Raw genomic sequence first — 27,816 nt, forward strand, 5'->3', positions numbered from 1 at the left:
AAACTGCATGAAAATCACAACCCACTCTACATCCACACAAAAAATTGCTATTCAGATGACATTCTGCACCTACACTATGTCACGCATAATCAGACATAACTGTAGCAAACATTCTTCTATAGTGGTCATGTTAGCCCTGGTAGCTAGGAGTAATTTTCTATGCAGACATTCCTGATATTCTTTTCTTGGTATACAATTCCACCCACAATATTTACATCATACCATGAAGGAACCCTTTTATAATGCCTCATCCCATTGATGAATTATAGTCATCTATATAATGGAAGGCAATTGAGAAATAGGCAGAACCATTTCGATGGAGTGAAGGCAAAGACTAATTTGAGATCTACAAAGATTTCCTTCAAACAATCTTAAATTAACACCTCAACATTCAATTCTGGAGTGGCAGAGCCAACAAAAGATATGGGTGAATCAATTTTCTAACCCAGAGCAATTTAGGAGATTGGCAGGAAAGTCTGCCTTGGAAGTTAGACAATTTTCAGGAGATTACAGGGGATTATTTGCTAGTACTGAGAACTCTGTCTCATTTTTCATAATTAGGTGTAGGTCTGAATGCCAGAGCTAAGAGGAGTATTGGTTCACTAATGCTTGCTGCTTCAGAGGTGTTGGGGCCCTGATTATAGTTCTAGAGCACACAGAACAGAGCACAAATTAGGAAAGCACCTCTCCTTAGATAATACCACCTTAGAAGGATTTAATATTTAAAGACTCCAAGAATTAGCTGTTAAAAGCAAAAAAAAAGTCTGAAGTTAAAAGTGCCAAGGAACAGAGCTCAATTTTAATGTAAAGTTGTAAGTGAAGAAATAGTTTGAAAAATGAGCAAACATCAAAAACACAAACAACGAAACAAAACAAAACCAAAATACCGATCATACAAAATAATGATGGTAACAAAGAAGAATAAAATATAAACTCAAAAGAAAATGAAATCAAAATAAGTACATGCAAAGCTTCAAAGAAAAAATGTGAACTGGTCACAAATCACAAAAAAAGAATTCCTATTAGTGTGAAGACCGCGTATTTTAAAATCAGCCAGAGTCAGGAATTCAGGTTAGGGGAAAATCGTCAATCCTTATTCTCAGTGAAGAAAGATCGGAGGTGGAAGGGAATCAGGGATAGCAATGTGTGCAGCTGAGTCAAGAAGCTAGCTAGACCAGCAGCCACAGGACCAGCAGCTACCAGCATAGAACCCAGGCCCAATCTCTCTCTGCCTCTCTTCCTGTCTCTCTGACTCCACCCACCAAAATCGTCATTTCCTATATAACACATCAGGACTTGCACAGAGAGTGGGCGGGGCCATTCTTTATCCAATCATATATATTAATAGAGTATAGCCCAATTACTATTTAGCTTCACGTGCTTGGGACCTCAGTGCATCAACTCTAGCTCAGCCAATTACATATTAGAATTCAAAAAAGAATTTAAAAATCCAAAGAGAGAGACAGAGAGACAGACAAAGAGAGGGAGGGAGGGAGGGAGGGAGAGAGAGAGAGAGAGAGAGATTGGGGAAAAAATAAGATTATTACAAGAAAATTTTTGGGAAAAAGGTTAATAGCTAGGCAAGGGAGTTAAAATACTTCAGATGTGTTAGACTCTTTGTGACCCCATTGGGGTTTTAACCTACACAAAAATATTAAAATGGTCTGCCATTTCCTTCTCCAGTTCATTTTGCAGATGAGGTAATTGAGGTCCAGGGTCATATAACTAATAAGTTTCTAAGCCCAGGTTTCAACTCAAGAATGAGTCTTCTTGACGTTAAAAATGGAAAAAGAAGTACAAAAATTCACTGAAGAAAAGCATTCCTTAAAAACAAAATTGGCCAAATGGAAAGGTAAAAAGATCATCAAAGAAAATTGCTTAAAAATTAGAATTGGGTAACAAAACTAATGCTTCCATGAAATATACCTCCAAACATCATTAATATTTCTATAAGCCTATCAACAAAACTCAGCAGAAAGATATAGAAAGAAATTTCATTTAATATAATATTAGACAATATAAAATCCTTGGTAGTCTATCTGCCAAGACAAACCCAGGAATTATGTGAACACAATTATAAAATACTTTATACAAATAAAGTCAGATGTAAGAACTTGGGAAAATATTCATTGCTCATGAGAAAGCTGAACCAATATAATACAAATGATAATTCTACCTAAATTAATTTACTTATTCAGTATCCTACTAATCAAATTACCAATAATTAAGAACAATCAAGAGAATGAACAATAACAACAATTGAAGGAAGATGGCCCAGCAGTATCAAACAGATCTTAAACCATTTTATAAAGATTTAATTATAAAAATAATCTCATCCTGGCTAAGAAATAGTATGATGGATCAATGTGTGGGGTTCTCTTCTTTTTCTAAAATATGATTGTTCTTTGGGAGCAGGTTTCTTATTTTTTTTATTTTTATTCTATTTTTTAATTATTATTATTATTATAACTTTTTATTGATAGAGCCCATGTCTGGGTAATTTTTTTTACAACATTATCCCTTGCACTCACTTCTGTTCCGACTTTTCCCCTCCCTCCCTTTACCCCCTCCCCCAGATGGCAAGCAGTCCTATACAAGTTAAATATATCACAGTGTATCCTAGATACTATATAGGTGTGAGGAATTGAACAGTTCTCTTGTTGCACAGGAAGAATTGGATTTAGAAGGTAAAAATAACCTGGGAAGAAAGACAAAAATGCAAGCAGTTTACATTCAATTCCCAGTGTTTTTTCTTTGGGTATAGCTGCTTCTGTCCATCCTTGATCAATTGAAACTGAGTTAGATCTTCTCTTTGTCAAAGAAATCCACTTCCATCAGAATACATCCTCATACAGTATCGTTGTTGAGGTATATAACGATCTCTTGGTTCTGGCTCATTTCACTTAGCATCAGTTCATGTAAATCTCTCCAATCCTCTCTGTATTCATCCTGCTGGTCATTTCTTACAGAACAAAAATATTCCATAACATTCATATACCACAGTTTACTCAACCATTCTCCAATTGATGGGCATCCATTCATTTTCCAGCTTCTAGCCACTACAAACAGGGCTGCCACAAACATTTTGGCACATACAGATCCCTTTCCCTTCTTTAGTATCTCTTTGGGGTATAAGTCCAGCAAAAACACTGCTGGATCAAAGGGTATGCACAGTTTGATAACTTTTTGAGCATAGTTCCAAATTGCTCTCCAGAATGGCTGGATGTATTCACAATTCCACCAACAATGTATTAGTGTCCCTGTTTTCCCACATCCCCTCCAACATTCCATGTTATCTTTCCCTGTCATTCTAGCCAATCTGACAGGTGTGTAGTGGTATCTCAGTGTTGTCTTAATTTGCATTTCTCTGATTATTAATGATTTGGAGCATATTTTCAAGTGACTAGAAATAGTTTCAATTTCTTCATCTGAGAATTGTCTGTTCATATCCTTTGACCATTTATCAATTGGAGAATGGATTGATTTCTTATAAATTAGAATTAATTCTCTATATATTTTGGAAATGAGGCCTTTATCAGAACCTTTGACTGTAAAAAATGTTTTCCCAGTTTATTGTTTGGGAGCAGGTTTCTTGGAGGGCTTCTGGAGGCAGTCTTAGTTTCAGTTCAGAGTAAAATTCATCTCAAACACAGCCAGGGATTTAAGTACAGTCTTTTATTGTCTCTTCCAAAATAGCCCAGTTAGTTTTCTTAGAGGCCTATCTGTCTGCTTGGTTCCAAGAGCTCTTGCAGCTTGTCCTTTGTCATCTCCAGCAACTTTTGAATCTTGGTTCTCCGAATCCTTTGTTCTGTCCGACTGCAGTCTCTAGCTTGTCAATCTCCTGAACTCACTGACTTCTGGCTTTCAATCTTTTTCAACTGACTCCTCCTTACTGAACTCAGCTCTTTTTATGCTCTTTTAGAGGTGTAAACTCAAAGGTTGACTCCTCCTTCCAAAGTGGGATTATTGGAGGTGTGAATTCACAAAGTTACAAAGTTAACTTTCTGTATCACCCATACTTGTGAACTCCAATGTGTGAGCTCTAATGTGTAAACTCTTAAAGCTGCAAACACAAGCATTGTTTCTATAAATTACATTGAGTTATCACTTTGTTTCAAATTCTGGCTCATAACATCAACGGAATAGATTAGGTACATAATACATAGTAACAAATGCCCATAGTATTCTATTGTTTGATACATGTAAAGATCTAAACTTTGGGGATCAAATACACTAACAAAAAATGCTGGGAAGACTGGAAAGAAATTTGGCAAAAACTAGGGATGGACTAAAACTTCATTCCATATACCAAGATAAGGTCAATATGACTACATTATTTAGATAAGCAAGTTGGTGGAACATGGAATATTTTACTTGTAAGATCTAAGAATAAGGGAAGAAATTATGACTAATGAGATAGAGAGCATTAGAGAATGTAAAATAGATAATTTTGATTACATTAAATTAAAAAAAAATCTGTAGAAACAAATCCAATGCATCCAAAAACAGAAGGAAAGCAGAAAAACGGGGGGGGGGGGGAATTTTATGAGAAAATTGTGATAAAGACCTTGTTTCTCAAATATATAGAAAACCGAGTTGAATTTATAAAAATGCAAGTAATTTTTCATTTGATAAATGATTAAAGAATGTGAACAGGCAGTTTTCAGAAGAAAAAAATCAAAGCTATCAACAGTCATATGACAAAATGCTTTAAAGTCATGATTAGAGAAAAGAAGTTTTAAAAGAACTCTGAGGTTCTAGCTCACATCTATCAGATTGGCTACCAGGACCAAAAAGGGAAACAGCACGTGGTAGAAGGGATATAGGAAAACTGGGAAACTAATGCGCATTGGTAGACTTGTGAAATGGATCCAATCATTATGAAGAACAATTTGGAATCATCCACAAAGTGCTACAAAACTGTCTATATCCTTTGCTTCAGCAATACTATTACTAGATCTATATCCCTAAAACATCTTTTTAAAAAGGAAAAGTACCTATGTCCAGAAATATTTGTAGCAGCTCTTTTTGTGGTGGCAAAGAAGTAGAAATAGAGGAGATGCTCAATCTTTGGGGATTGGCTGAAGTTGTGCTATAGATTATGATAGAATATTGTGTTAAAAGAAATGAGCAGGTTTTCTGAAAAACCTGGAAAGACCTACATTAACGGATATATATGAAATAAGCAGAACCAGGAAAACATTGTCCAAAGTAACAGCCACACTGTACAATGCTGCATTGTGAATTTAAACTATTCTCATCAATATAAATATTTATATTGTAGAGACATATAAATAAGGTGTACATTTTATAAAAGAAGATAATGTGTATTTAATTATATAAAGACAGTTGCATAATAAATTCCCAGTAATTAGTGCTGAGGGAAACACTAACAGCTTGGGGTTTAGGGATAAAATCTCAAATCAGAAACACATGAGCTGATCTTTAAAAGAAACTAATGATTATAAATAGAGGTGAGGAACGAGTGAACCAAAGTATGACAGAGAAGTTAAGAGATAAGAGGAATGAAAAATATTAATTATTAAGAATCACTGAATTTCACTGACAGTCTGCCGTTCAGGTTTTATACAATACAAAATTCCCCAGATGTGATGGAGAAGCTTTCATAACTCCCTCCTATCCTTTTGCTCAATCCTTTTCTTAAACAGACACTCTCAAATGAAATTAGATCTTAGGGCGCAGGAACAATTAGCAAAAGCATTAAGAACAATTTAACAATCTAATGAGCTACTACATACATCTACCACCTGGTTTAAAAGTAAATGCAGACTATTCATTTGTTCCATTACTCTTTTCTTCCTCTACTTTTCCTATTTAATTTGGCAATAAAGCCTACTGAAAGCCATTTGCTAATTGCAGCATTAAGGCAAAATACTGTATTAAAAGGGAAAACTAGGTTAGACTTCCAGTGATTAGCAACTAGAGATCTTTCCAGTATCACTCTGTTGAGCAGGTTAATAGATAGGAAAATTAGCAACTAATTTAAATAATGACTCATTTAACAGATTATTGCTAATTACTTTACTAAGCCATCTGGTGAAAGCTGCCTGGAACCAGAATATACAGTAAAAGCACTGATTTTGTTTGTTAAATGGTTCCTTTGAGAACTACAATTCTAGAAATGAATCTCATTTCAACATATTTTTTTGAATAAAAACAAATTATTGTCATGCCATTTTCCCACAACTTGATATTAAACTTATTTTTAATAAGGAAAAACATGTTTCAAAATTATTAATTTAATATAAAAGTATAGAAATTAGCCAAAGAGCTTTCAATGTTACAAAAATACTATTAGATTTCCTATTTAGAATCAATTCATATTAGAGAAAAAATAAAAGTTGAGATAAAATTCTACTTGGTAGCCAATGAGCAAGCTGCAGAGATTAAGTCGTACAATCTTTATTCTCTTAGAATTTATATTCTAGTTAAACTGGTAATAAGTTCTAGAGACAAAACCTTGTTAGAATTCAGAAAGCAACAATTCCAATGCTGGCTACTGTTTGGGGGTTGATAGAAGCTTTTTTTTATTTTTAAGGAACTTATAAAGTGACCATTGAAAATTCAGAACCAGAGATTCTTAATTTAGGAATCTGTAAACTTGGATGGGAAGAAAAATGCTTTCTTTATTTTTGTTAAGCTCTACTGAATTTATAATTTCTTTTAGTTGTTTAAAAAATTTACTAATTACAATTAATTTATAAGTTAAACCTACTATTTTTTTATTGCTTCACTCTGAGTCATTGAAATGAGGCAAACCTAAATTAGTGTCAAGTACTGATCATGAAAACAGCCTCCATTAAAACTAAACTTCTACAATTTCAAACTTAATGCCCCATAATCACTTTGCAGCACAACATTTACCATTTTCCATTCAGATAAATAGGGGCTTCCTCAAAGTGTGCTGATGACTGTTTAACAATTAGTTGTCTGGGGTGGGGGGATGTACATAAGACACACTTTTAAATTTAATTGTTTACTGATAGAAATTATTATAATATTTCATTAACACACAATTCTCCTTTTCTCCTATTTTCTTTCAAGACCAGCTCCGATAAAAGATCAGTTCATCTCTGAAGGACATGGCTGATTGAACACTCAAGGAACATGCTCTTCAATCTTGGTGGCATACCTACTAGGAGATCTAATTTCTATTTAGAGTATAAACAGAATCCAATCTGGGCAAGCCCTTACCCTGGGGAAAGGAGCATTTGTCCTTGTATTCCCTCTATTACATATTAGGGTAACCTAGCTCATGAAGGAAAAAAAAAAACCAGACAAACAGGTCTGGATGGAGATGGATAACCCTGTCCAGATTGCTAGAGTGCTAAGTCTCATTGATCAAGTCATGTTCTTAGCAGGAGGAGCTGAAGATTTCTAGCCCATCTCCTCATTAAATGTACACTAATCAGGGCTAATTTTCACTTTTTGTGGGGCATATTCTTTCAGAAAAATTTGTAGAAAATGCCTTCAGGCTCTCCCTAAAGGTAGGGTAGGGGAACATGGGAGGCTGTTTTTGACCTTCAATTTGTTGATTGACTGCCTAATAAATTGATTGTTAATTACTCAACAACTCTAGTATCGCTAGGGTTTTTTAATTCCTCATATTACAGTGCAATGCCGGAGAAACTGAGGCAATATAGAGATTAGAGAATATTTAATAATTTATTTAAAAGGGAGAGATGTACTGGGACCAAATGGATCCATGGTTTGGTCCCAGAGCTGAATGAGACTGTTGTCTCCAAGAATGCAGCAAATAATGTGCATTCTCAATGACACATACACAAGTGGCTCAGATACAAGGGGGTAGATTGAGGCAGGGATGGAGTAAGAGTGCTGAGAGTGGGAACAGGACTCTGAGAGGGTGGGGCGAGCCACTGGAGATGGGATGACATAATGGAGGGAGGCACCCTGAAGATGAGGAGAGGCATCCTAATAAGATGGTATCTGATATTCTGCTAGCTTGGAATGGGGAGAGGCATTCTGATATTCTAAAATATAAGATCTTTTATCCTTATCAAATATTCTAATTAAGAGGGAGGGATGGTTTTGCAGGATTGAGCAGAACAATTAGGGAAATGCAATTGATGGGCATCCACTCAGTTTCCAGTTTCTGGCCACTACAAAGAGGGCTGCCACAAACATTCGTGCACATACAGGTCTTTTTCCCTTCTTTATGATCTCTTTGGGATATAAGCCCAGTAGTAACACTGCTGGATCAAAGGGTATGCACAGTTTGATAACTTTTTGAGCATAGTTCCAAATTGCTCTCCAGAATGGTTGGGTGTATTCACAATTCCACCAACAATGTATTAGTGTCCCTGTTTTCCTACATCCCCTCCAACATTCCGCATTATCTTTTCCTATCATTCTAGCCAGTCTGACAGGTGAAGCAAGGATATTTATATGTGTGCCACTTGTCCCAGGTTTCCAAGATTGCCAAATATGGTAGGTAGAGTTCTTATTCTAGCATACTCTTTGTTCAGATTCAGAATTGATAAAACATAAGGCATTGTGTGTCAATGAACTTTTAACAAAGAAGTATCCTATGGGGAAAAGTTCTTTTGGGATACTCACAGGGACATAAATGAAAATTCAGCAAAGAATGCAGAGCTGTCGGACAGGTAGGAGGAGAACCAGTATAGAGTAGGGTCACAGAAACCTGGAGAGGATTGATACCAAGGACAAACACTATCAAGACAATGAAAAGGTACATAAGAGTTAAGAAGTAATATTGAAAAAAAGGCTCAGATTTGTCAATCATATCATTGTTAACTTTGAAGGAAATAATTTCAGTTGAATAATGAATATGGAAGGCAAACAAGGTATATACCTAACTTTGTAGGATTAAAATAATGATAGGATTATAAGATTAAGTTTTTGTAAAGGTTAAGTTTCTCTTTCTGAAGCAGGAGGGAACTGTTTCCTTTATTAAAGTTGTGGTCCCTTTAAGAAACTCTATTTCCTTTGGATCTGTGATCCCTTCCAGAGTCTCAGCCCCTCATGGGGAAGTCATATCTTCCCTGCCCCTTTCCTCCCCTCCCCCCCACCTATCCCCTGCTTCACCTCCCCCTCCCCCCCCATAAGTTTTCTTTCCGGGATGCCAGAGCCTTTGAATCAATTAGAAATCCTGGTCAAAAAACACCCCTTTGAAGTGTTGTTAATTCCAATAGGAGATCCGGGTTGAAAACTGATAAGAATTTAAACCTGGGAACCCTGGCTCCTGAAGCTCCCACAAAGAATCCTGGTCTGATCAGCTTGGGCTGTCCCTGCCCCCATCAAGATACACAGTACAACAGCCTCCCTCAACCAAGGTCTTTGTAGAAGTCCCTAGGTAGCTTACTCAGCTGCCAGGACACTTCTGCCCACTGAGAAAGCATTCTCAGTGCCAAAACTCCATTTCCCACTAGAAACTGATTTTTATCCAACGATAAACTTTCATTTTGCAACTAATAATTCAGGAATCAGTGAATTCTTTCATTCCTAAACCTGCAGCTGATTTAAAGGCGGATATTTAACAACTCTCTTATTGCCACTAACCTCCTGACCACCAGGAATTGAGAGCATTCAAACCGAATCATTTCTAGCAGCTAGAGGAAGGGTTGTTGACTAAAGGTTAAGTTACTCTTTCCAGTCTTTATGGTTAAACTTATCTACTCCTTCCCTTATTATTTTTTTTTTTCTTTGAGCTAGCGGTTTAGTTCAAGTTGATTAATGTAATCTTGGAAGATGGGGGAATGACTTTTAACCCCATGTTCCCTTTTAGAGTGAGCCTGATGAGATGTGAGAAAGTAGAAATTCCTGAGATACCCTAAGACTACCCGACCAAGGAAGTACCACAAAGAATGCTAGCCAATCTGTTTGTCATTAAAATGTAGAACTCAAAGATAAGAACTACCCACTCCAACCATTCCTCAATTGTACCAATAAACCATGATATTAGCATATCAACCTAATCTTTGTTTTTCTTTCCAATAAAATTATCTCCTTGATTCTGCTTCTTTGCTCAAATCCCTTAGAATCAGTCCACTGTCAAGCAGTTTAATTTGTTGCTTCTGCCTTTTTTGTTAAACTCCCTCTGCTAAGCTCCTTGGAAATTAGCCTGCTGTCAAGTAATATAATTAATCTTTAACCCTTAACTTGGATATCCCTTAACTGAGTTTGTGAATTCTTTTGCCAAACCATGACAAGAATCAGAGGAATCCTAATTTTGTTGGGGTGTCTTTTTTCTTAACATTTTGGTGTATAACATAGGCCCCCCTTCCTTGTTAAGGTAAGCCTTTTTTATCTGATCCTATAGTCAAGGGATACCCAAAGTTTCTAGGAAAGTTTATCTGAGTTGTCTGAGCTCTATCCTCTGCAAATTTTTCTTGCCAGGAATGCCTGACTGGGAATCTCTTGACATTTCTCTGCAAAGTTCCTTTTTGACTAAGGAAAGTCTGCCACTTTTTTTCACCCTCCCTGGGATGCCAGCAGAAATAAAGGGGCTAAAGGTCTAGGAGTTCTAGGGCTCGTGGCAAAGATGGAACAATTCACCTTTATCATTATATCTACTGGAGGGCCATTGAAAGCAAAAGCCCAAGAGTCCCTTCTGGGACCATTCCTTTATGAAGATCTGGACCCTGTGTCCAGCAATATTTCTTCAACTCAATACCCTTCCTCTGAACCCTTACCTCTTAAGTTGGAGTTTGAAATCTCCTGGCCCTGCACCTCAGTCCCTCCTATACTAAGAGTGCATTCTCCTTTTCTTTCTCTAAGGATCCTGAGTCCTCCACCCCTTCTAAACTCTGCCCATTGAGAGAAGTTATCAGACTCTCAAGGAGGAACACTCAGTGTGCGTGTACCTTTTTCAATGTCAGATCTTTCCCATATTAAGGAAAAACCTGGCCATTACTCTGAGGAACCCATTAGATATATTGAGGACTTTAAAACCATCTCCCTCCAATTTTATCTTACCTGGGGAGATGTTAATGTCATTCTCTCCTCCTACTATATCAGAGAGGAGAAAAATAGAATCTAAGATCTAACCCAGAAATTTGGGGATGATATAGCCAAGTGCTCCTCTGATAGATACCTTACAGGGACTATTGCTGTCTCAGTTGTAGACCCTGGGTGGAATTATCAGAAAAGAAGCAGAGATAGAGAGAGAATGGATCATTTTCTAATCTACATCATTGAAGGTATAAAGGAATTAATCAGGTTAATTATGAAAAACTTAAGGAAGTTACCCAAAGAACTGAGGAAAATCTTGCTGTCTTTCATATGCCTTGTAGAGGTTCTAAAGAAATATACAAGCCTGGACCCCACTTTTTCAAAGGACCACTGTCCTCAGCATGCATTTTATTAGTCACTCTGCCCCAGACATTCAGAGGAAGCTGAGTTAGCTTTGGATCCTCAAACTCCCCAGACACAGCTGTTGAAAATAGCTTTTGGAGTTTTCAATAATAGGGACCAAGCTGAGGCAGAGAAGAATGAATGCAGGACCAGGGCAAGAATCAGGAAGCTCAAATTTTAGCTAATGCCATATCCAGGAGCCATGTGGGTTCATGCCAGAAATGCTATGGTCATAGACATTGATCTCACAATTGTCCTCAGAGGAAACCCCAGAACCCATGCCCTGAGTACAACCAGGAACCCACAATGGGATCGAGCTGATGTAATATAACTTCTAGGGAAGACAGCAATGATTTTTGAAGTCCCCTGACTTTAGGGGGCTTCTATTCTAACAACAAGTCAGTGATTTTAAATTTTCTGGTTTTGGAGTCTGCCTCAGAGAACTCCCACACCCAGTCTAAACAATCTGTCTGATTCTGAACAGACTACTCCTCAGTTCTTTGATAACTGTCTGGCCTCAGGATAGTCCCAAAACCAAACTCCTGAGACAATAAGTGATAATCTGTTGGTCAATGAGAACCAAATTGCAGAGACCACTCCTTGTCCTAACTCTGGGCCATAAAATTAGCATATCTATGACATGAAGAAGTAGATAAATGTGTCTCCTGGCTCTTGTTTCTTTGCTAAATTCTTTTGAAACTTAATCAGCTTCAATTGGCATGACAATTACGATAAACTTAGATCCTTGACCAGGAAATGAATTCAAGCCTGCAAATTCTTTTGAAACAGTTCGCAACACTGGTCTGTGACCCCAAACTTGTGGGGGTCCCTTTTCTAATCTCAACAGAGCCACCTCAGCCCAATGCTCTGTTCCCTGGTCTCCTCAGAACCAAGAGAGACAATGCCTAGGATTTGGCCAGCCTCCACCTTGCTCCATCATTATGTCTGAAACCAGGGTAACTGTAGATGTGCTAGGTAAGTCCACTAAATTTCTGTTTGATTTTGTGGAAGCTCTTTTTCTGTTCTATCGTGGTACTCTACTTCTATCCTATCCTATTCTCTTAAAGAGATGGGAATTGAAGGGAATTGTTTTGATTCCTTCTCTCTGCTTTGTCAGTTTAGTGACTTGTTATTCAAACAGTCTTTCCTTATCATATCCTCCTGTCCTGCCCTCTTGTTGAATGTGAGTTAATGGTGAAATTGGAAACCCAACTTTCTCTTCTCCGACCTTCCAGTGTATTTGAATAGGCACTTGCTAAAGATTTAAGAAATCTGCAACTGCTTAATAGCAGTCTCATTATCTATAGCCCGACCTGAGAGACTTCTCTGGCTGCTGTTATAAAAACCCTTAACTTTCTAGGCTCCTGAGGGTATAAAGTTTCTTTGTCTGAGGCCCACATTGCCTGTCAGTCTGTTAAGTATTTGGGCCATGAATTGGCTCCCATTTCCTATTCACTTACAGAGGAGAGGAAGCAGGAAATCGTGTCACTCCCAGAACCTGCCTCAAAGAAACAACTGCAATCTTTCCTGGGCATAGCTGAATTTTGTAGAATCTGGATACCTAACTTTGAGATTATTGCCAAGTCTCTCTGTGATTCTATTCAAGGCCCTGATACATTTTCCCTCGACTGGGGTCCTGATCAGACCAAGGTTTTTAGAAGCCTACAAACTAAACTGACCTCTGTCCCAGCATTAGCCCACCCTAATTTAGAAAAGCCATTTACTCCATATGTTGATGAAAGGCAGGAACAGGCCCTAGAGTTCTACAGCTTTGTATATTTGCTTGATAACTTTGTATCTAACTTTATTTTTCTTTCAGACAATTAATTTAATTTAATTTAATTTATTTATTTATTTTATTTAATAGCCTTTTATTTACAGGTTATATGCATGGTAACTTTATAGCATTAACAATTGCCAAGCCTCTTGTTCCAATTTTTCACCTCTTTCCCCACACCCCCTCCCCCAGATGGCAGGATGACCAGTAGATGTTAAATACATTAAAATATAAATTAGATACACAATAAGTATACATGACCAAAACATTATTTTGCTGTACAAAAAGAATCAGACTCTGAAATATTGTACAATTAGCTTGTGAAGGAAATCAAAAATGCAGGTGGGCATAAATATAGGGATTGGGAATTCAATGTAATGGTTTTTAGTCATCTCCCAAAGTTCTTTCTCTGGGCGTAGTTGGTTCAGACAATTAATTTTAACAAAGGAGAAAGAACTCTTCATTGTGTTAGACTGGAGTGAATAAGGGGACAGTGGCAGAAGGCATCTTGATGAGGTGAGACAAGGAGGAGGGAAAAAGAGGGAGCTTTCTGAGATTCACTTCAATTTTTTCAGTATAAATAGATGAAGCAAGATTCTCACCTGAGAGGAAAGAGGAAGAAGAAAGCATAGAAGATTTAAAGAGAGATAAAAATGTTTAGAAAAGCCATTGTGGAGAGTGGTAGTGAATTAACTGTTATCCTTCAATTGTTCAGTTGTGTCTGATTCTTTAGGACCTCATGAATCATACTGATCATGGGATTTTCTTAGCAAAGATACCAGAGAGGTTTATTGTTTTCTTTTCCAGTAGATTAAGGCAAATGCAGGTGAAATGACTTGTCTGGAGTCACACTAGTGGCCTGCTTGTCACTTGTATCTGAGCTTGGATTTGAACTAGATCTTTCTGACTCCACCCACTGAGTCACCTAACTGCCCCAATGAATTAACTAAAGTGAGGTAAAAGAATTAGTTTGCCACAATGAGGGGCTACTTGAGATTATATAACATTATTTTGTAGTGGACCCAGTCAGCACAAGTTCATGATTTTTGTCTAGCTTCACTCAACAGTATTTGAGTAGCAGTGAAGAAAGTGGACAGTAAGAGTAATCCAATAACGAGGTTTAGCAGGAAAAGATTGGTGACTGGATAAGGGACTTGAGAAAAAAATCTCACACATAGATGAATATAGCTAGTACAAGGATGATGGCCTGGGGGGTGGGGGTGGAAATCATGGTGAGCTCTCATGATACATATATTCTTCCACTTCAGTTATCCACATGGATGTGTCGTGTCCTTTATTTCATCATCTATCTCCAATATCAAAACTTATGTTTTTCTTTCTGATTACAACTTTCTTCTCTCTCCCTCTATCTCATTCCTTATGAACATTTTCTTCATTCTCACCTTGACCTAGACTCTTCTTTCCTCCTTTGCTGCAACACTTATGCTGAGACAACTTTCTGTTCTTCAAAATTTTCAATTTACATCATCTCCAATCCTCTACTCTTTTGCTTCAATTTCTGAGAAAGATATAGCCTTTCTAATTATGGCCAATCCTTTTATACATGTACTACTGATCTAATCCCAACTCATCCTGTCTCCTTCTGGGGCATGCTCCTTCAAACATTCTTCTATTCATTTTCTGTCTCTTTTCATTTACTGGTTACTTTCCTGCTGCCTTACCAAAATACTCCTTTTACTTATGCTTCTTTATGCTACAAATCAATCACATGGGAAGACATTGCTTATTAGAGGTTATCAGTTCGGCCATACAATGTCCTAACTATCAAGCCAAGACAAATGTACAAAATCCTGTTTAGCATATATAAACACATTCATACAGATCCTAAAAAACTTTGCTTCAATTGTACAGAAGAATTACTACTATTGTTACAATTAAGGTTTTCTCCTATCCTTAAGCTGGAAGAGAATTACCATTTCAAGAATGCACCCAGCACTGGCATGGAGGTGGAGTTTTAGAAACAATACTACTATTGTAAAGGCAGGTTCTTCTCTGGTAAACAGCTGAGTCATCAGTACTATTGCACTCTTACCCAAAATAAAGTTGGCAATATAGGAAGTGTTTCTAAAATCCATTTTCTAATTTGATTTGTTTTAGAGATAATATTGCTTTACTTCCTTGGATTTGTCCCTTTCTGTGATCCAAGAGACTAACGACAGAATGTTGAAATTAAAGTGACTTTAATGCTATGGGGAAAAAATTTCAAGTAGAAAACATTAAATGAAAAAATTCAAACCTGTCCTACAACAATTTCTAATTTTTAGTTATTATCTAGGAATATTTTTCTTGTAAACTCAATGTAATAATAATTTTTATACAGATGAAAGGAATATATTATTTTGATGGAGAGATTGATGAGATTAGATGGAACTAAAATGATTTTAGGGTTCCTGATGGTCAGGGAATTAAATAATGAGGTTAGTGGCAGGTTTGGGGTTAAGGGAACCAAATGAGGAGGTTTGGCTCCCCTAAATCCCCTTGTGATTCAGCGTATGGGTAGGGGAGTTTTGGGAACTTCCGCTTCTGATGGCACACAGTAAAGAAATTCGTAAAGAATTTTCATATGTACATTGGTATGTATATTAAAGAAATTTTTTAATTTACGTAAAGAAATTTACAAATCTGAAAAGCTAGACTGATAAAAAGAGGTTTATTATTGGCATTGGGAAGTCAGCTTTTACTATGCATAAATAGAAAGGCTGAATTCCTTAATGGAAAGGTCCCAACAGGAGAGTAAAGTTTCTAGTAGAGAAATCCCAACAAGAGAAAGTCTTGTTAGGGAAATAGGTGAAGGATAAAGAGAGGGTAACACTGAACCAGCAAGCAAAGTTTGCTAATATGACAGGAAAAGAGAGAGTTTCCTTGGCATGGCATATTAGCTCCTCTGCAAGGATTGGGTTTAAAATTGCCTTTTTTATAATAGAAGCCTTTGGCTACAAGCCAAGGCCTGCTCCCCCTCCCCTTGAGGCTGGTGGGTGAAGTTTGAGCTGGAATTGAATAGAAAATCTTCAATTGAATAGGACTGGAATTCTCCAGCTTAGGACTCAACTAGCCCCACCTAGAGACAAATGTCTCCTTGAAGGAGCATCTTAAGTGCTCTACCTCATGGCTTATTCCCAAAGTCAGAGAGAGAGAAAGAGAAAGAGTTTTGTGGATCCCCTCTTCAAAATGAGGGAAAATGCTAATATATTCAAAGATTTACTTATGTGGAGGGGTTACCTTTGTGGGAATACATACCAAGCATACCACCTAGAAGTTATATTGTATGGATTCATCTGTCATTTGGTGGGGTGACTTTGCATTGGCAGGGACAAGCAGAGTAATTTTCTGTCTGAGATTTCTTGAATCTGTAGGGATTACAGTTATTTACTATCATAAATAAGTAAAAATTTTTTTTTAAAAAATTAATGTCTGACTATTAAAATAATTTTGATTATTTGAATATTTAATTTGTTGATTTACTATGCTTAAGAATTATAAACATGAAGAATAATATAAATAATGCAGATGTGACATATCTATAGTATTGGCGCTTAGTAATGTGGACAGAAACACATAGAGCTAAGTCCTCTCACCTAAGAAATAAAGTATCAAAGATGTCTTATAAAATGATATTTAAATATAGGGAACTATGAGAATTTACCTAAACATATGAAGAAATTTTATTTTTTAAAATTTTATTCATTTTCTATACATTACCTAAATTCCTAGTACAGTGGTTTCAAAGAATGATTGGAAACTTCTAATAAAACTAATCACAGAGGTAGAGAGAATACTTTATAGAATCAAGTAAATGTAGTTAAGATAGAAATATCTAGATAGATATTATTAGAATTAACCTGAAATATAAATCCACCAAAAATGCTAGAAATAAATATAGATAGATATTAATAGTCTTTCCCTAACCACAGACCTAAGTTAGAGTTTTCCTCAGGATAAGAGTCATATTTCGGGGGGAGGAATAAACATGGATTAGAAATGGGAATAAACATTTGGATTAGAAATGTAACTGAAATGTGCATGAAGTCAACATGGCACAGTAGCAGGAAGCAGTATCATGATCTCTACCCCCAGACTTGTAAGAAAGATCTAGAAATTGCACCAGACTGAAACCCAATAAGGAAATTCAAGATAAAGTCACACTGAGTCATTTGTTTATCATAGTAGGCTTTGGGTATGTCTAAAAGTCCATTAGCTGTGGATTATTATCATGTATCAGAATAAACAGAGGCCTAAGACAGTGGTGCTAATATACATACCAAAGCACCTTGGCCACATGGAAACAGATTGCCAACTAGCAGCTTTGTTGCCTATTATCTAGTTCCAGGTTACAAATCCAATTCAGATTGAATAGGATTAGGACTAGTTCACTTCCCGGACAGGTTATGTATGTGTACTGTGGGAATAGAAGGTTCAGAAGCAAGTAGCAACTGATGACTGAAGACTGCAGAGAAATAACCAGGGCATAAATTCTAGACCAAAGGAAAGTCTATTTCATTAGTTCTGAAACAGCAGATATTTGTAGCTGGCTGGCAGGAGCTAGCAGTAACAGTTTACCCTTGCTTAGATCTACATCCAGGCCAAGAACTTGCAAAGCTTATTGAGGGCTGAGAGGACAGTGGGACAGCAATAAGATTTCCCCCTGGACCATTCCTGTGAAAGCTTTGAAAGCACACAGATTTCAAGCCTGAAATATCTCAGAGATCTTGAAATAATTCAAGAGTTAATACCCCAAGAAAGCAACACAAGGACCACTTCTCTCCAAAAGAGGATAGTGCACAGTCCTGATATTAAGTGCAATATTAGATAGAAAGCTGGGGGAAAAAAATGAATAAAATTTTTTTAAAATTTCATCATAAAAAAACTATCATGGTAATATATTCAAAACATAAATCCAGGAGAAGAGAACAACTTCAAAATATCTACACACAAAGCCTCAAAGAAAACAGTTTGGATACAATTAAATTAGAATTGTTGTTAGAAAAAAAAGAGTTTAAAGTGTTTCTGTCAGTGAAATGAGAATTCTTAAGAAAAAGATTGTAAAAGAAATGATCTCTATGAAAGGAAGAATTAGAAATGGCAAGAATTGGCATAAGAAGTAGAAAACTTTACCCAAGAAACAAACTCCCTGATAATCAGAATAGACCCAAGAGTAAGTAATGATTCTAATGAGCCCAGAAAATATTAAAAACAAAATCAAAAGCTTAAAAAATAAAGAAAATTTAAGTTATTTCATAGCTAAAAGAGTTGCCCTGGAAAACAGAATAAATAGGGGAAAAATTTAAGGATTATCTAGACTATTTGAATGCTATGATCAAAGCAAGAGTCTAACTGTTTTTTTTTTTTTTCTTCTCAAATATCTTCAAAGAAAACTGCTTAGAGTTTTTAGAAGCAGAGGGCAAAGTGAAAATTTTAAGAATCCATGGACTATATTCTTAAAACCACAACAATAAATTTTTCAGTAACATTATACCAAAATCCAAACCCTTTTAGGTCAAAGAAAAAATACCGCAACCAGACAGAAAGAATTTAAGTACTGAGGATCACATGAGATTTACAAAGAGTTTATAATATAATGCAGAAGCCAAAGGATATAAGTTTACAATCAAGAATAACTTAACCAGCAAAATTGAATATAATACTAAAGGGGAAAAAATGGATCTTTAATGAAATTGGATTCCCAAACATTCCTAATGAAAAGACCAGAGCTGTGTAAAAACTTTGAAATTCAAATACAGCACTTAAGGGAAATGTAAAAAAGTAAACATTAATTTCTTATATTCTAACATGGGGAGATGATACATGCATTCTCACTGAACTCTATCATCATGAAAATCATAAAAGGAGTCTAATTAGACACATCTTAGAGGGGGTTTTATATATTGACTATTTAATGAGGAAAATGGAAAGAAGTGGAAGAAAAAATAGAATGGTGAAAGGAAGGGAAAAGATAGTTAGGAACAATTACCTCACATAATCAGCATTTGCAAGTTGACATTTATACAAACATGAAGAAAGCTTGTGAGAGAGAGTGAAATTAACTCAACCAAATTGCTCAAAGAAGGCTACCATATACATTCAGAGACGTGAATACAAAGTTTTGTTTCACTTAACATGGAAATAGGAAGGAAATGGGAAAGGAGAGAATTAGTAGAAAGCTCAACGGTGGGATTAGTCTTAAGGAAAACAATTCTAATCAAAGAGATATAAAAATGTATCTCTTTTTTGAGATAGCAGGTATGCCCATCAGTTGCATGAATAGCTGAAAAAGTCATGGTATATAAATATGATGGGATATATTGTATTATATGTAATGAACTACATGGGGTTAGAAAAAACAGAGAAAATCATATGATCTGATACGGAATGAAATGACCAGAAGCAGAACAATTTACACATTGATAACAATATAATAAAGACAAACAACTTTAAAAGAATTAGGACATCTGATCAATAACCATGAACACTAAGTACTAAGGATAAAACATGCTACGCACCACCTGACAAAGAGGTGCAGGCCTCAAGAGTATGGAATGAGATTTTTTTTTTTTTTTTTAACATGGTCAATATCAAATTTGTTGTTCTTGAATGTATATGTTTATAATAGTGGTTTTGTTTTTATTTTGTTCTGATTTGTGGAGCAAATTGGTATGAAAATGGAAAAGACAGAATTTTTTTAATTAAAAAAAAAAATCTAACTTAAAAGACAAACATAACTAAAGCCTACCAACAATGGCAAATACCCAAAGTAGAAATATATGTGTAGATTATTTTTTAAAAGTCTTAAAAACATAGGGTTTTAGAATTAATCATAAATATTTATGACATACTTACTATAAGCCAGTGATTGTTCTATGCATTGGGGAAAGAAAAAGAGGTAAAAGATAGCACTTCCTTTCCAGCTTATAATCTAATAGGGAAGACAACATGCAAACAAATATCTATAAAACAAGATAAAAAATATAATACAAGATAAATAGGAAATGATCAACAGAAGGTAGGCCTGGGAAAGCAGCCAGGAAAAAATGCTCAGAGCTGAGATATAAGGTCTGATTCATAGAACAGCCAGGAGGCAAGTATCACTGTATCATAATGTCACTGTATATATGACTGAAAATAAAACATAAAAGATAATAAAACCTAAAAAGATAGGAGAGGGGGCTAGGATATGAAGGGTTTTGAAGATTATTTTGTATTTAATTTTGGAGGCAATAGGGAGCCACTGAGTTTCTTGATATGGCCAGATATATAGTTTAGGAAAATCTCATTGGTGGCTGAATGGAGGTTGGACTGGAATGGAGGCTGACAAATCCATTAACAGGCTACTGAAATATTCCAGGCATGAGTGATATGAAACATTCTTTGGTGTTGCATCCCTCCTGGCTCAATGACTATGTTTTACACTTCTAAACTAGACCATTCTAAGAATAATCAAGGATCAATGATTGAAAGACCTAGAACTGTTTCATGAAAGATATCTATCATAAGGGAATATAGAGATTTCTTTTGTTATAAATGCGGCTTAAATAGACATAAGATTGATGTATATATTAGGGAAAAAAAAGAATGTTTTGATGGATAAGAAGATGAAGTGCAGAAAAGTAATTTTGGGAAATTGAGATGGAAATTTTGTGAAATTAGATAAAGATCTCCTGTCTCAAATATTTAAAGAACTTTGTCAAATCTATAAGAATATGAGTCATTCTCTAATTGATAAATGGTCAAAGGATATGAAAAAGCATGTGAAAAAATGTTCTACATCATTATTAAATAGAGAAATGCAAATTAAAACAATCTTGAGGTGTTATTTTATTCCTTTTAGATTGGCTAAAATATTTGAAAGAGAAAGCAAAAAACCCTGGAGAGGATATGGAAAAACTGGAACATTGATTCACTGTTGGTGGAATTGTGAATTGATCTATTTGGGAGATCAATCTGGAAGCAGACTCGGAGAGCCATCAAACTAATTAAACTACCTATACCCTTTGACCCAGTTATACCACTTCTAGATCTGTTTCCAAAATTCATTATGGAAAAAGTAAAAAAAAAAACAAAACAAAACAAAAAAAAACTACATGTTCTAAAATTTTTCCAACAGCTCTCTTGGACAGACGTGGAAAATTTGTATAAAATGATGAAGAGCAAAATGAGCAGAACCAAGAGAACATTATATATAATAACAACCATATTGTTTTAAGACTGACTGTAAGTGAATAAGTTATTTTGACTATTATAAATAACTAAATTAGCTATGAAGAATGTATAAAGACACTATATGCACCCAAAGAGAAATGATAAATAGAAGTATATACAGAATAATTTTACATATCTATTTGTGTCTGATGGTGGCTATCTCTCTGCAGAGGGGCTGAGGAAAGGAAGAAAAAATTAATTTACTTGATAATTTTGTTATATATTTAAATAGAATAGCAAGTTGTACATAGATTTGCAATTTACTTGATAATTTTGTTATACATTTAAAAAGAATGGCAAGTTGTACATAGATTTGCTATTTCATGAGCAATCATCTTTTTTAATATTATACTATTTTATGAAAATTCTTATTTTATTCCATAAATTAGTAAGAAATGCAAGATGCACAAAGTTAGAGAAATAACCCCAACTGTTCAAAGAGGCTATTTGTGTATGACTATGGCAGAGAGCATTTCTAGCTCATACTGGTCTAATCAGCCACAGTCCAATGCATTGTAACTGGACACTAATAGAGTGAGGTTATTTTGGCCCTTTTAGAGAACAAAAGACAACAACCAACCATAAATTTAAAATTAAATTAAAAAAAGAACAATTTGGAACTCTGCCCAAAGGGCATATGCTTTTTTTTTTTTTTTTTTTTTTTAACACAGTAATAACCCCAAAGAGAGTGAAGAAAAAGGGAAAGGACTTCTGTGAACAAAAATATTTATAACAATTCTTTTAGGGTGGCAAAGCATTGGAGATTGAGAGGATGCCCATTAATTGGAGTCATGGTGTATTATTATGATGATGGAAATATTACTGTGTCAAAGGAAGTGCTGTAAAGAGAAGCAGGCAGAACCAGGAGACCAATGTACACAATAATAGCAATACTGTTAGGATCAGTAGATTTACAGTTGTGAATGACTTAGCTACTTTTGATCAAGACAAGAATTCATGACAGTTCCAAAGGATCCATGATGAAAAATACTATTTACCTCCAGAGAAAGAACTGATGAACTCTGAGCCAAGACAAGCATCATTTTTCATTTTATTTTTCTTGTTTGTGTGTGTTTATTTGCAATATGGCTATTAGGAGAAAATGTTTTGTAGGACTTCACTCTTATAGTTGAAATCAAATTGCCTTCTCAAAGAGGAGAAAGAGCAGAAGGGAGGGAGAGAACTCAGAACTAAATTTCTGTTAGTGTTAATTTTTTTTTTACATGTAATTGGGAAATAATTTGTGAAATAAAAATAATTTTTAAATATATTTATCCATTTGGGGAGTAAAAGAGTAGGAGATTAGGTGTGGGGAAGGAGGGGAATATACTGAATTTTACAAAATACTTCATATATTCTATAAATATATAAATATATTATATTTCACATAAGAACATAAAACAAAATTTGCATAAAAACATAAAATTCTTAGCTAAAAATTGTATAGTACTTTAATTTCAGATTCCTGCAATTCAGCTCCCAAATTTTCTTCTCCAGAACTTTTTGAGTCATAACTGAAAAGAGCTAAAGGTAACAAAGTCCCTGCGCAACGGGAAGATAAGTACTTTCATACCCAAATGATCAATTATGCAGAATGGCCTAAATACATTGCTCCCCAAAATTGTTTGGAAACTGAATGAAAAAAGCGAGTAGCAAGAATAGAGGTAAGTAATAAGAATGATCAAAGTGAATGTCCGCTTACCTTCTGTGGCGGGGTCCCAATAAGCATCTCCAGATAGTAGCCCAGGCCAGCATCTCCTTGCAAATTATCTATCATGGGTAAGAAGTTGACCAATCCCCTCGCTGGGTCTAGCGCTAACGCCAACCCCTCAGCATCCACATGCCTCAGACGTCCCCCAGAGTCATTCCTAAATGGTGCTGCTCGCGATACAGTTACTGGGGGTGGCCGAGGCAAATTTCCATTTAGCTTTATTGGAGAGACTTTCAGGGGTAAGATAAAAGGAGTTGGAGCCTGAGCCAAAGCCTGAGTGGTCCAGAGGAATAATAGCTGCAGCAAGACCAGTACTTGCTTCTCTCCTAAAGTACACATTGGTAGCAGCTACTTTGGCTACTTTGCTCGAAACAAAAAAACAGGAGGGAGGCAATCACAGCTAAGCTCGCGGGACTGTGGTGGGGAAGGAGGAGCTAGGATGGGAAGACTTCCCCCACTCCCTGCAAGCCAAAACTCACTCCCTGGCTTTACCTGGTCCCTGAGAAGTAAAGGCAAAGTTTTTTTTTGTTGTTGTTGTTGTTTTTGGGTTTTTTTGTTTTTTGTTTTTTTCCTCTTTCTTTCTCTCAGCTCCCATTAGAGACTGACGGTAATTATGAAACCAATTCCGAGCAGTCCTTCCCCACCCACTTTTGTTTGTCTTTCTCCTCCTTCTCTAAAAACAGTCCAGGAATTTCCCCTAGATTGGAACTAAGATTCCGGCCTGAAGAATGTGAGAAAACGTTCCAGATCTCTTAAAAAGATTCAGACCTAAAATTATGACAATTATTCCATTAACCTGTGATCTACTTCCCCATGGGGTTTGCGGATCTTGCACAACAATTCATAAAAACTTTCCGGAGGTAAGGCAGGAACACCTGCTGTGTCACTCTGATAGCAGGGGTAGGTCAACAGTCTTTTTGCGTTGTAGGACGTTGTTTCCGGCTCTCAGGCTTAGGCTGACTCCCAAGTTTTTGTCATAAAAGTAAACATTGTTCTGATGGTGAAAAAGATATATTTATAAGTATGGAATCTGTAAGACTGGATGTCAGATAAAGGGACTGGTGTAACAGAAACACTTTAGATACAGCTCATCTGGCCAGAACCGGCTTTTGGTGGCCTTAAGGTTTTTTCCCCCCTCCTCCCGTTATACAACATTAGCCATTTCTGGACTTGTTTTTCACTTCTCAAAATAACCTTTCCCTTACTTTTCATAAAATCAGTTATTGACTGCTATCCAATGTGTAAATATAAATATTTTAAATTGTGCATATGTAAAATGAGAGTAGACTGTGCTATCTTCAGCTCCTCTTAGCTAGAGAAGTTTGTAGCGACCCTTGAAACTAGAATCCCACCAAATGCATTCCTTAATTTCCGTTTTATTTAACTTATTATTAACTTAGTAAATGGGAGGAGCAATTAGAAAGATGAAAAACCTTGATTTCCACTGAGATGGGAACAGAAAAAAAATTTCACAATTCATTAATTGAATTATGCTAGTTATTTTAAAAACAGATGTAATGGACACTAATGTTTAGATGATTGATCAGAAGCTGGGCTTTCCAACATTTTCACTACTGCAGAACATATTTAAAAACTAAAAAGCACTAGAAGAATGATAAGAAACCTAAAGAGAAACACAAAGAGATACCAAGAAAAAGCAAGTGTTGGACTATAGATTATAAAAGACTTCCATTTCAAGGACCAGAGAAATTATAAGAATTAGAAAATTAGCACATATCACAGTTAAGGCCTACTATGTCTTACCCCAGACCAGAATCAGGAGCTTAGTCTAGTAGATGAATAATCTTTTTTTTTTACCCTAGGATGTTGAAAGTTTTCAGTTTGCTAGTTTAAGCTTGCTCCCAAACTTTTGAAGAACATAAACATATAATTCAAATTAGGATCATTCGGGATTCCACATTTATTTCTTTTGTTATTCGTTTATTTTTCAATTGTGTCTAACTCTTTGTGACCCTGTTTGAGATTTTCTTGCAAAGATATGGAATGGTTTGCCATTCTCTTCTCCAGCACATTATAGAGATGCAATAATTTAGGCAAACAGACTTAAGTGACTTTTCCAGGGTGACATAACTAGTAAGTGTGTGACCCAATTTGTTCTCAGGAAGATCTTTCTTACTCTAGGCCTGATACTCAATCCACTTTAGCACCTAACTGCTTTACCTTTCCTTTTAGAAACATGCCACGCCCTCTGCTGACACAAAAACACAATTAAGGAAATAAAGCCTAAAAATGAATAAAGATAGAAGAGACTGATGATAAAGCTATGGATGCAGAAAGACCCAAGATATAAAACCCCCAAATCATTACAGCTTTTACAAGGAAAACTTCAAAGAAAAACATAGCTTTCCTAAGGCACCTAGTAGAATTATTGGCAGAAATGAAGCAATGGTTTGAAAATGTTAACGTAAATGAAATTAAAGTTATGTAGAACAAATTTGTCAACTGGACTGGAACTGGCCTCTAACCTGGGAATGGCCAGAGCTAACCAGAGTAGGCCACAGGCAGGTGAATCAGGCATCAAGTAGCAGTTTAATTAATTTCAGAGTGAGGAAAACACTTGCAAGCAAAAGACACACTTCCTGAGATGGAAGGCTTAGCAGGCTGGGGCAAAGGCAGGGTTTATATATATTTTAAAAAACCATGGGAGGCCAGGACAACAACACAATTATTCTCAGATCTTGAGTAGCAATCCTCATGATAGGTTCATGCTTAGACAGTGAAGGTGTTCTTGGATCCTATGGGAATAGTTCCAGGTTTTTTGTTTCAATACTTGAGGGTCATTGAATCTTGTGATAATTTAGCTGGGTACAGAACCAGAATTAGAGGGGCAATAACAGGAGTTCAACAACTTTTAGTTCAGTTATACAAGCACAGGAATTCAGGAACTGTTAGCATGTCCAAAGATGTGATGGGTGGCTTTAGGCTGCATGTCACCAACTTTTGGTTCTTAGGTCCTTGGGAAATAGAGGGAGCTCCAACAAATATAAACAGTTTTTGATTAATATGAAAATCATAAATCCTTCAATGAACACCTGGTACTGGTCAAAGCAATACACTTTGCCAGAGGGTGAAATCATTGATAATGCAAAGGATTGTTGTTATATTAAGGTTAGGGCACAATCTGCTTATTGGGCCTTAGCTCTGGGAAATAATGTATCTCCAAATATCTTTTAAAAATTTTTTAATGATACCTTTTTATTTTCAAAATACGTGCAAAGATAGTTTTTAGCATTCACCCTTACAAAACCTTGTGTCCAATTTTTTCCCCTCCTTCACCCCCTCATCCTCCTCTCTTAGATAGCAAGTAATTCATTATCAGTTAAATATGTGCAATTCTTCTAAACATATTTCCACATTTATCATGCTACACAAAAAAAATCAGATCAAAAAGGGAAAAAAAATGAGAAAAAAAGTAAGCAAACAACAAAAAAGTAAAAATACTATGTTGGGATTCACATTCAGTTCTCATAGTCTTCTTTGTGGATATAGATGGCTCTCTTCATCACAAGTCTATTGGAATTGGCTTGAATCACCACATTGTTGAAAAGCCAATCTCAGCACTGTTGATTATCACATAATCTTGTTATTGCTGTTTACAATGTTCTCTTGGTTCTACTTACTTCACTTAGCATCATTTCATGCAAGTCTTTCCAGGGTTTTCTGAAATCATTCTGCTGACCATGTCTTATAGAACTATAATCATCCATTACCTTCATATATCACAATTTATTCAGTCATTCCTCAACTGATAGGCATCCACTCAGTTTCCAGTTCCTTGCCACCACAAAAAAGGCTGCTGCAAACATTTTTGCATATGTGGGTCCTTTCCGATTTTTTATGATCTCTTTGATCATGAATAGAAACAGAGACACTACTGGATCAAAGGATATGCATAGTTTAGCCCTTTGGACATAGTTCTAAATTGATCTCTAGAATGGTTGGATCAATCCACAATTCTACCAATGATGTTTTCCTGTAACCCCTCCAACATTTATCATTATATTTTCTTGTCATCTTAGTCAATCTGAGAGGTGTGTAGTAGTACCTTAGAGTTATCTTAATTTGCATTTCTCTAATCAATAGTGATTTAGAGCACTTTTTTTTTCATGCGCCTAGAAATGACTCATTTCTTCATCTGAAAAATTGTCTGTTCATATCCTTTGACCATTTAACAATTGGATTGTGGCTTGTATTCTTATAAATTTGAGTCAGTTCTCTCTATATATTTTAGAAATGAGGCCTTTATCAGAACCCTTGGATATAAATTTCCCACCGTTTTCTGCTTTCCTTCTAATCTTGGCTGTATTGGCTTTGTTTGTACAAAATCTTTTAAATTTAATATAATCGAACTTATCCATTTTGCATATCATAATGTTCTATATTTCTTCTTTGGACATAAATTCCTTCTTTCTTCACATATCTGAGAGATAGACTATTCCTTGTTCTTCTAATTTGCTTATAGTAACACTCTTGTCTCCAAATATTTTGACAAATTAGAAATAAAATGAGAAATTTGGAGCAAAGAAATGGGAGGAGAGTAAGCAGTTTAGTACAAAAGATCCAAGTCTTAATAAGAAATAGATTTCCTGAAAATTGGAATGTATCAAAGACAAATCAATAATTCCTTGTGATAGCAATGAATAATAGAAAGACAATGAAGATACTAAAAAGAAGATAACCATCACATTTCCTATCACAACCAACTGATTATAAAACAAGTCTAGAAGACATAGTCTTT

The 27,816-nt window shown here is 35.8% G+C and overlaps 1 protein-coding gene across 1 annotated transcript in view; it reads right to left on the minus strand.

Moving 5' to 3' along the window:
• The window catches only part of BACE2 (beta-secretase 2), an 83,624-nt gene extending 59,930 nt beyond the window's left edge, over nucleotides 1-23,694 (minus strand). Inside the window, exon 1 of the mRNA XM_031959190.1 lies at nucleotides 23,049-23,694. Within this exon, the coding sequence (XP_031815050.1) occupies nucleotides 23,049-23,396 (348 nt within the window). The 5' untranslated portion in view covers nucleotides 23,397-23,694. The remainder of the gene's footprint in view (nucleotides 1-23,048) is intronic.
• Between the last annotated feature and the right edge of the window lie 4,122 nt (nucleotides 23,695-27,816).

This window comes from Sarcophilus harrisii, chromosome 3 (assembly GCF_902635505.1).
Source record: "Sarcophilus harrisii chromosome 3, mSarHar1.11, whole genome shotgun sequence".
NCBI classification, from domain to species: Eukaryota; Metazoa; Chordata; class Mammalia; order Dasyuromorphia; family Dasyuridae; genus Sarcophilus; species Sarcophilus harrisii.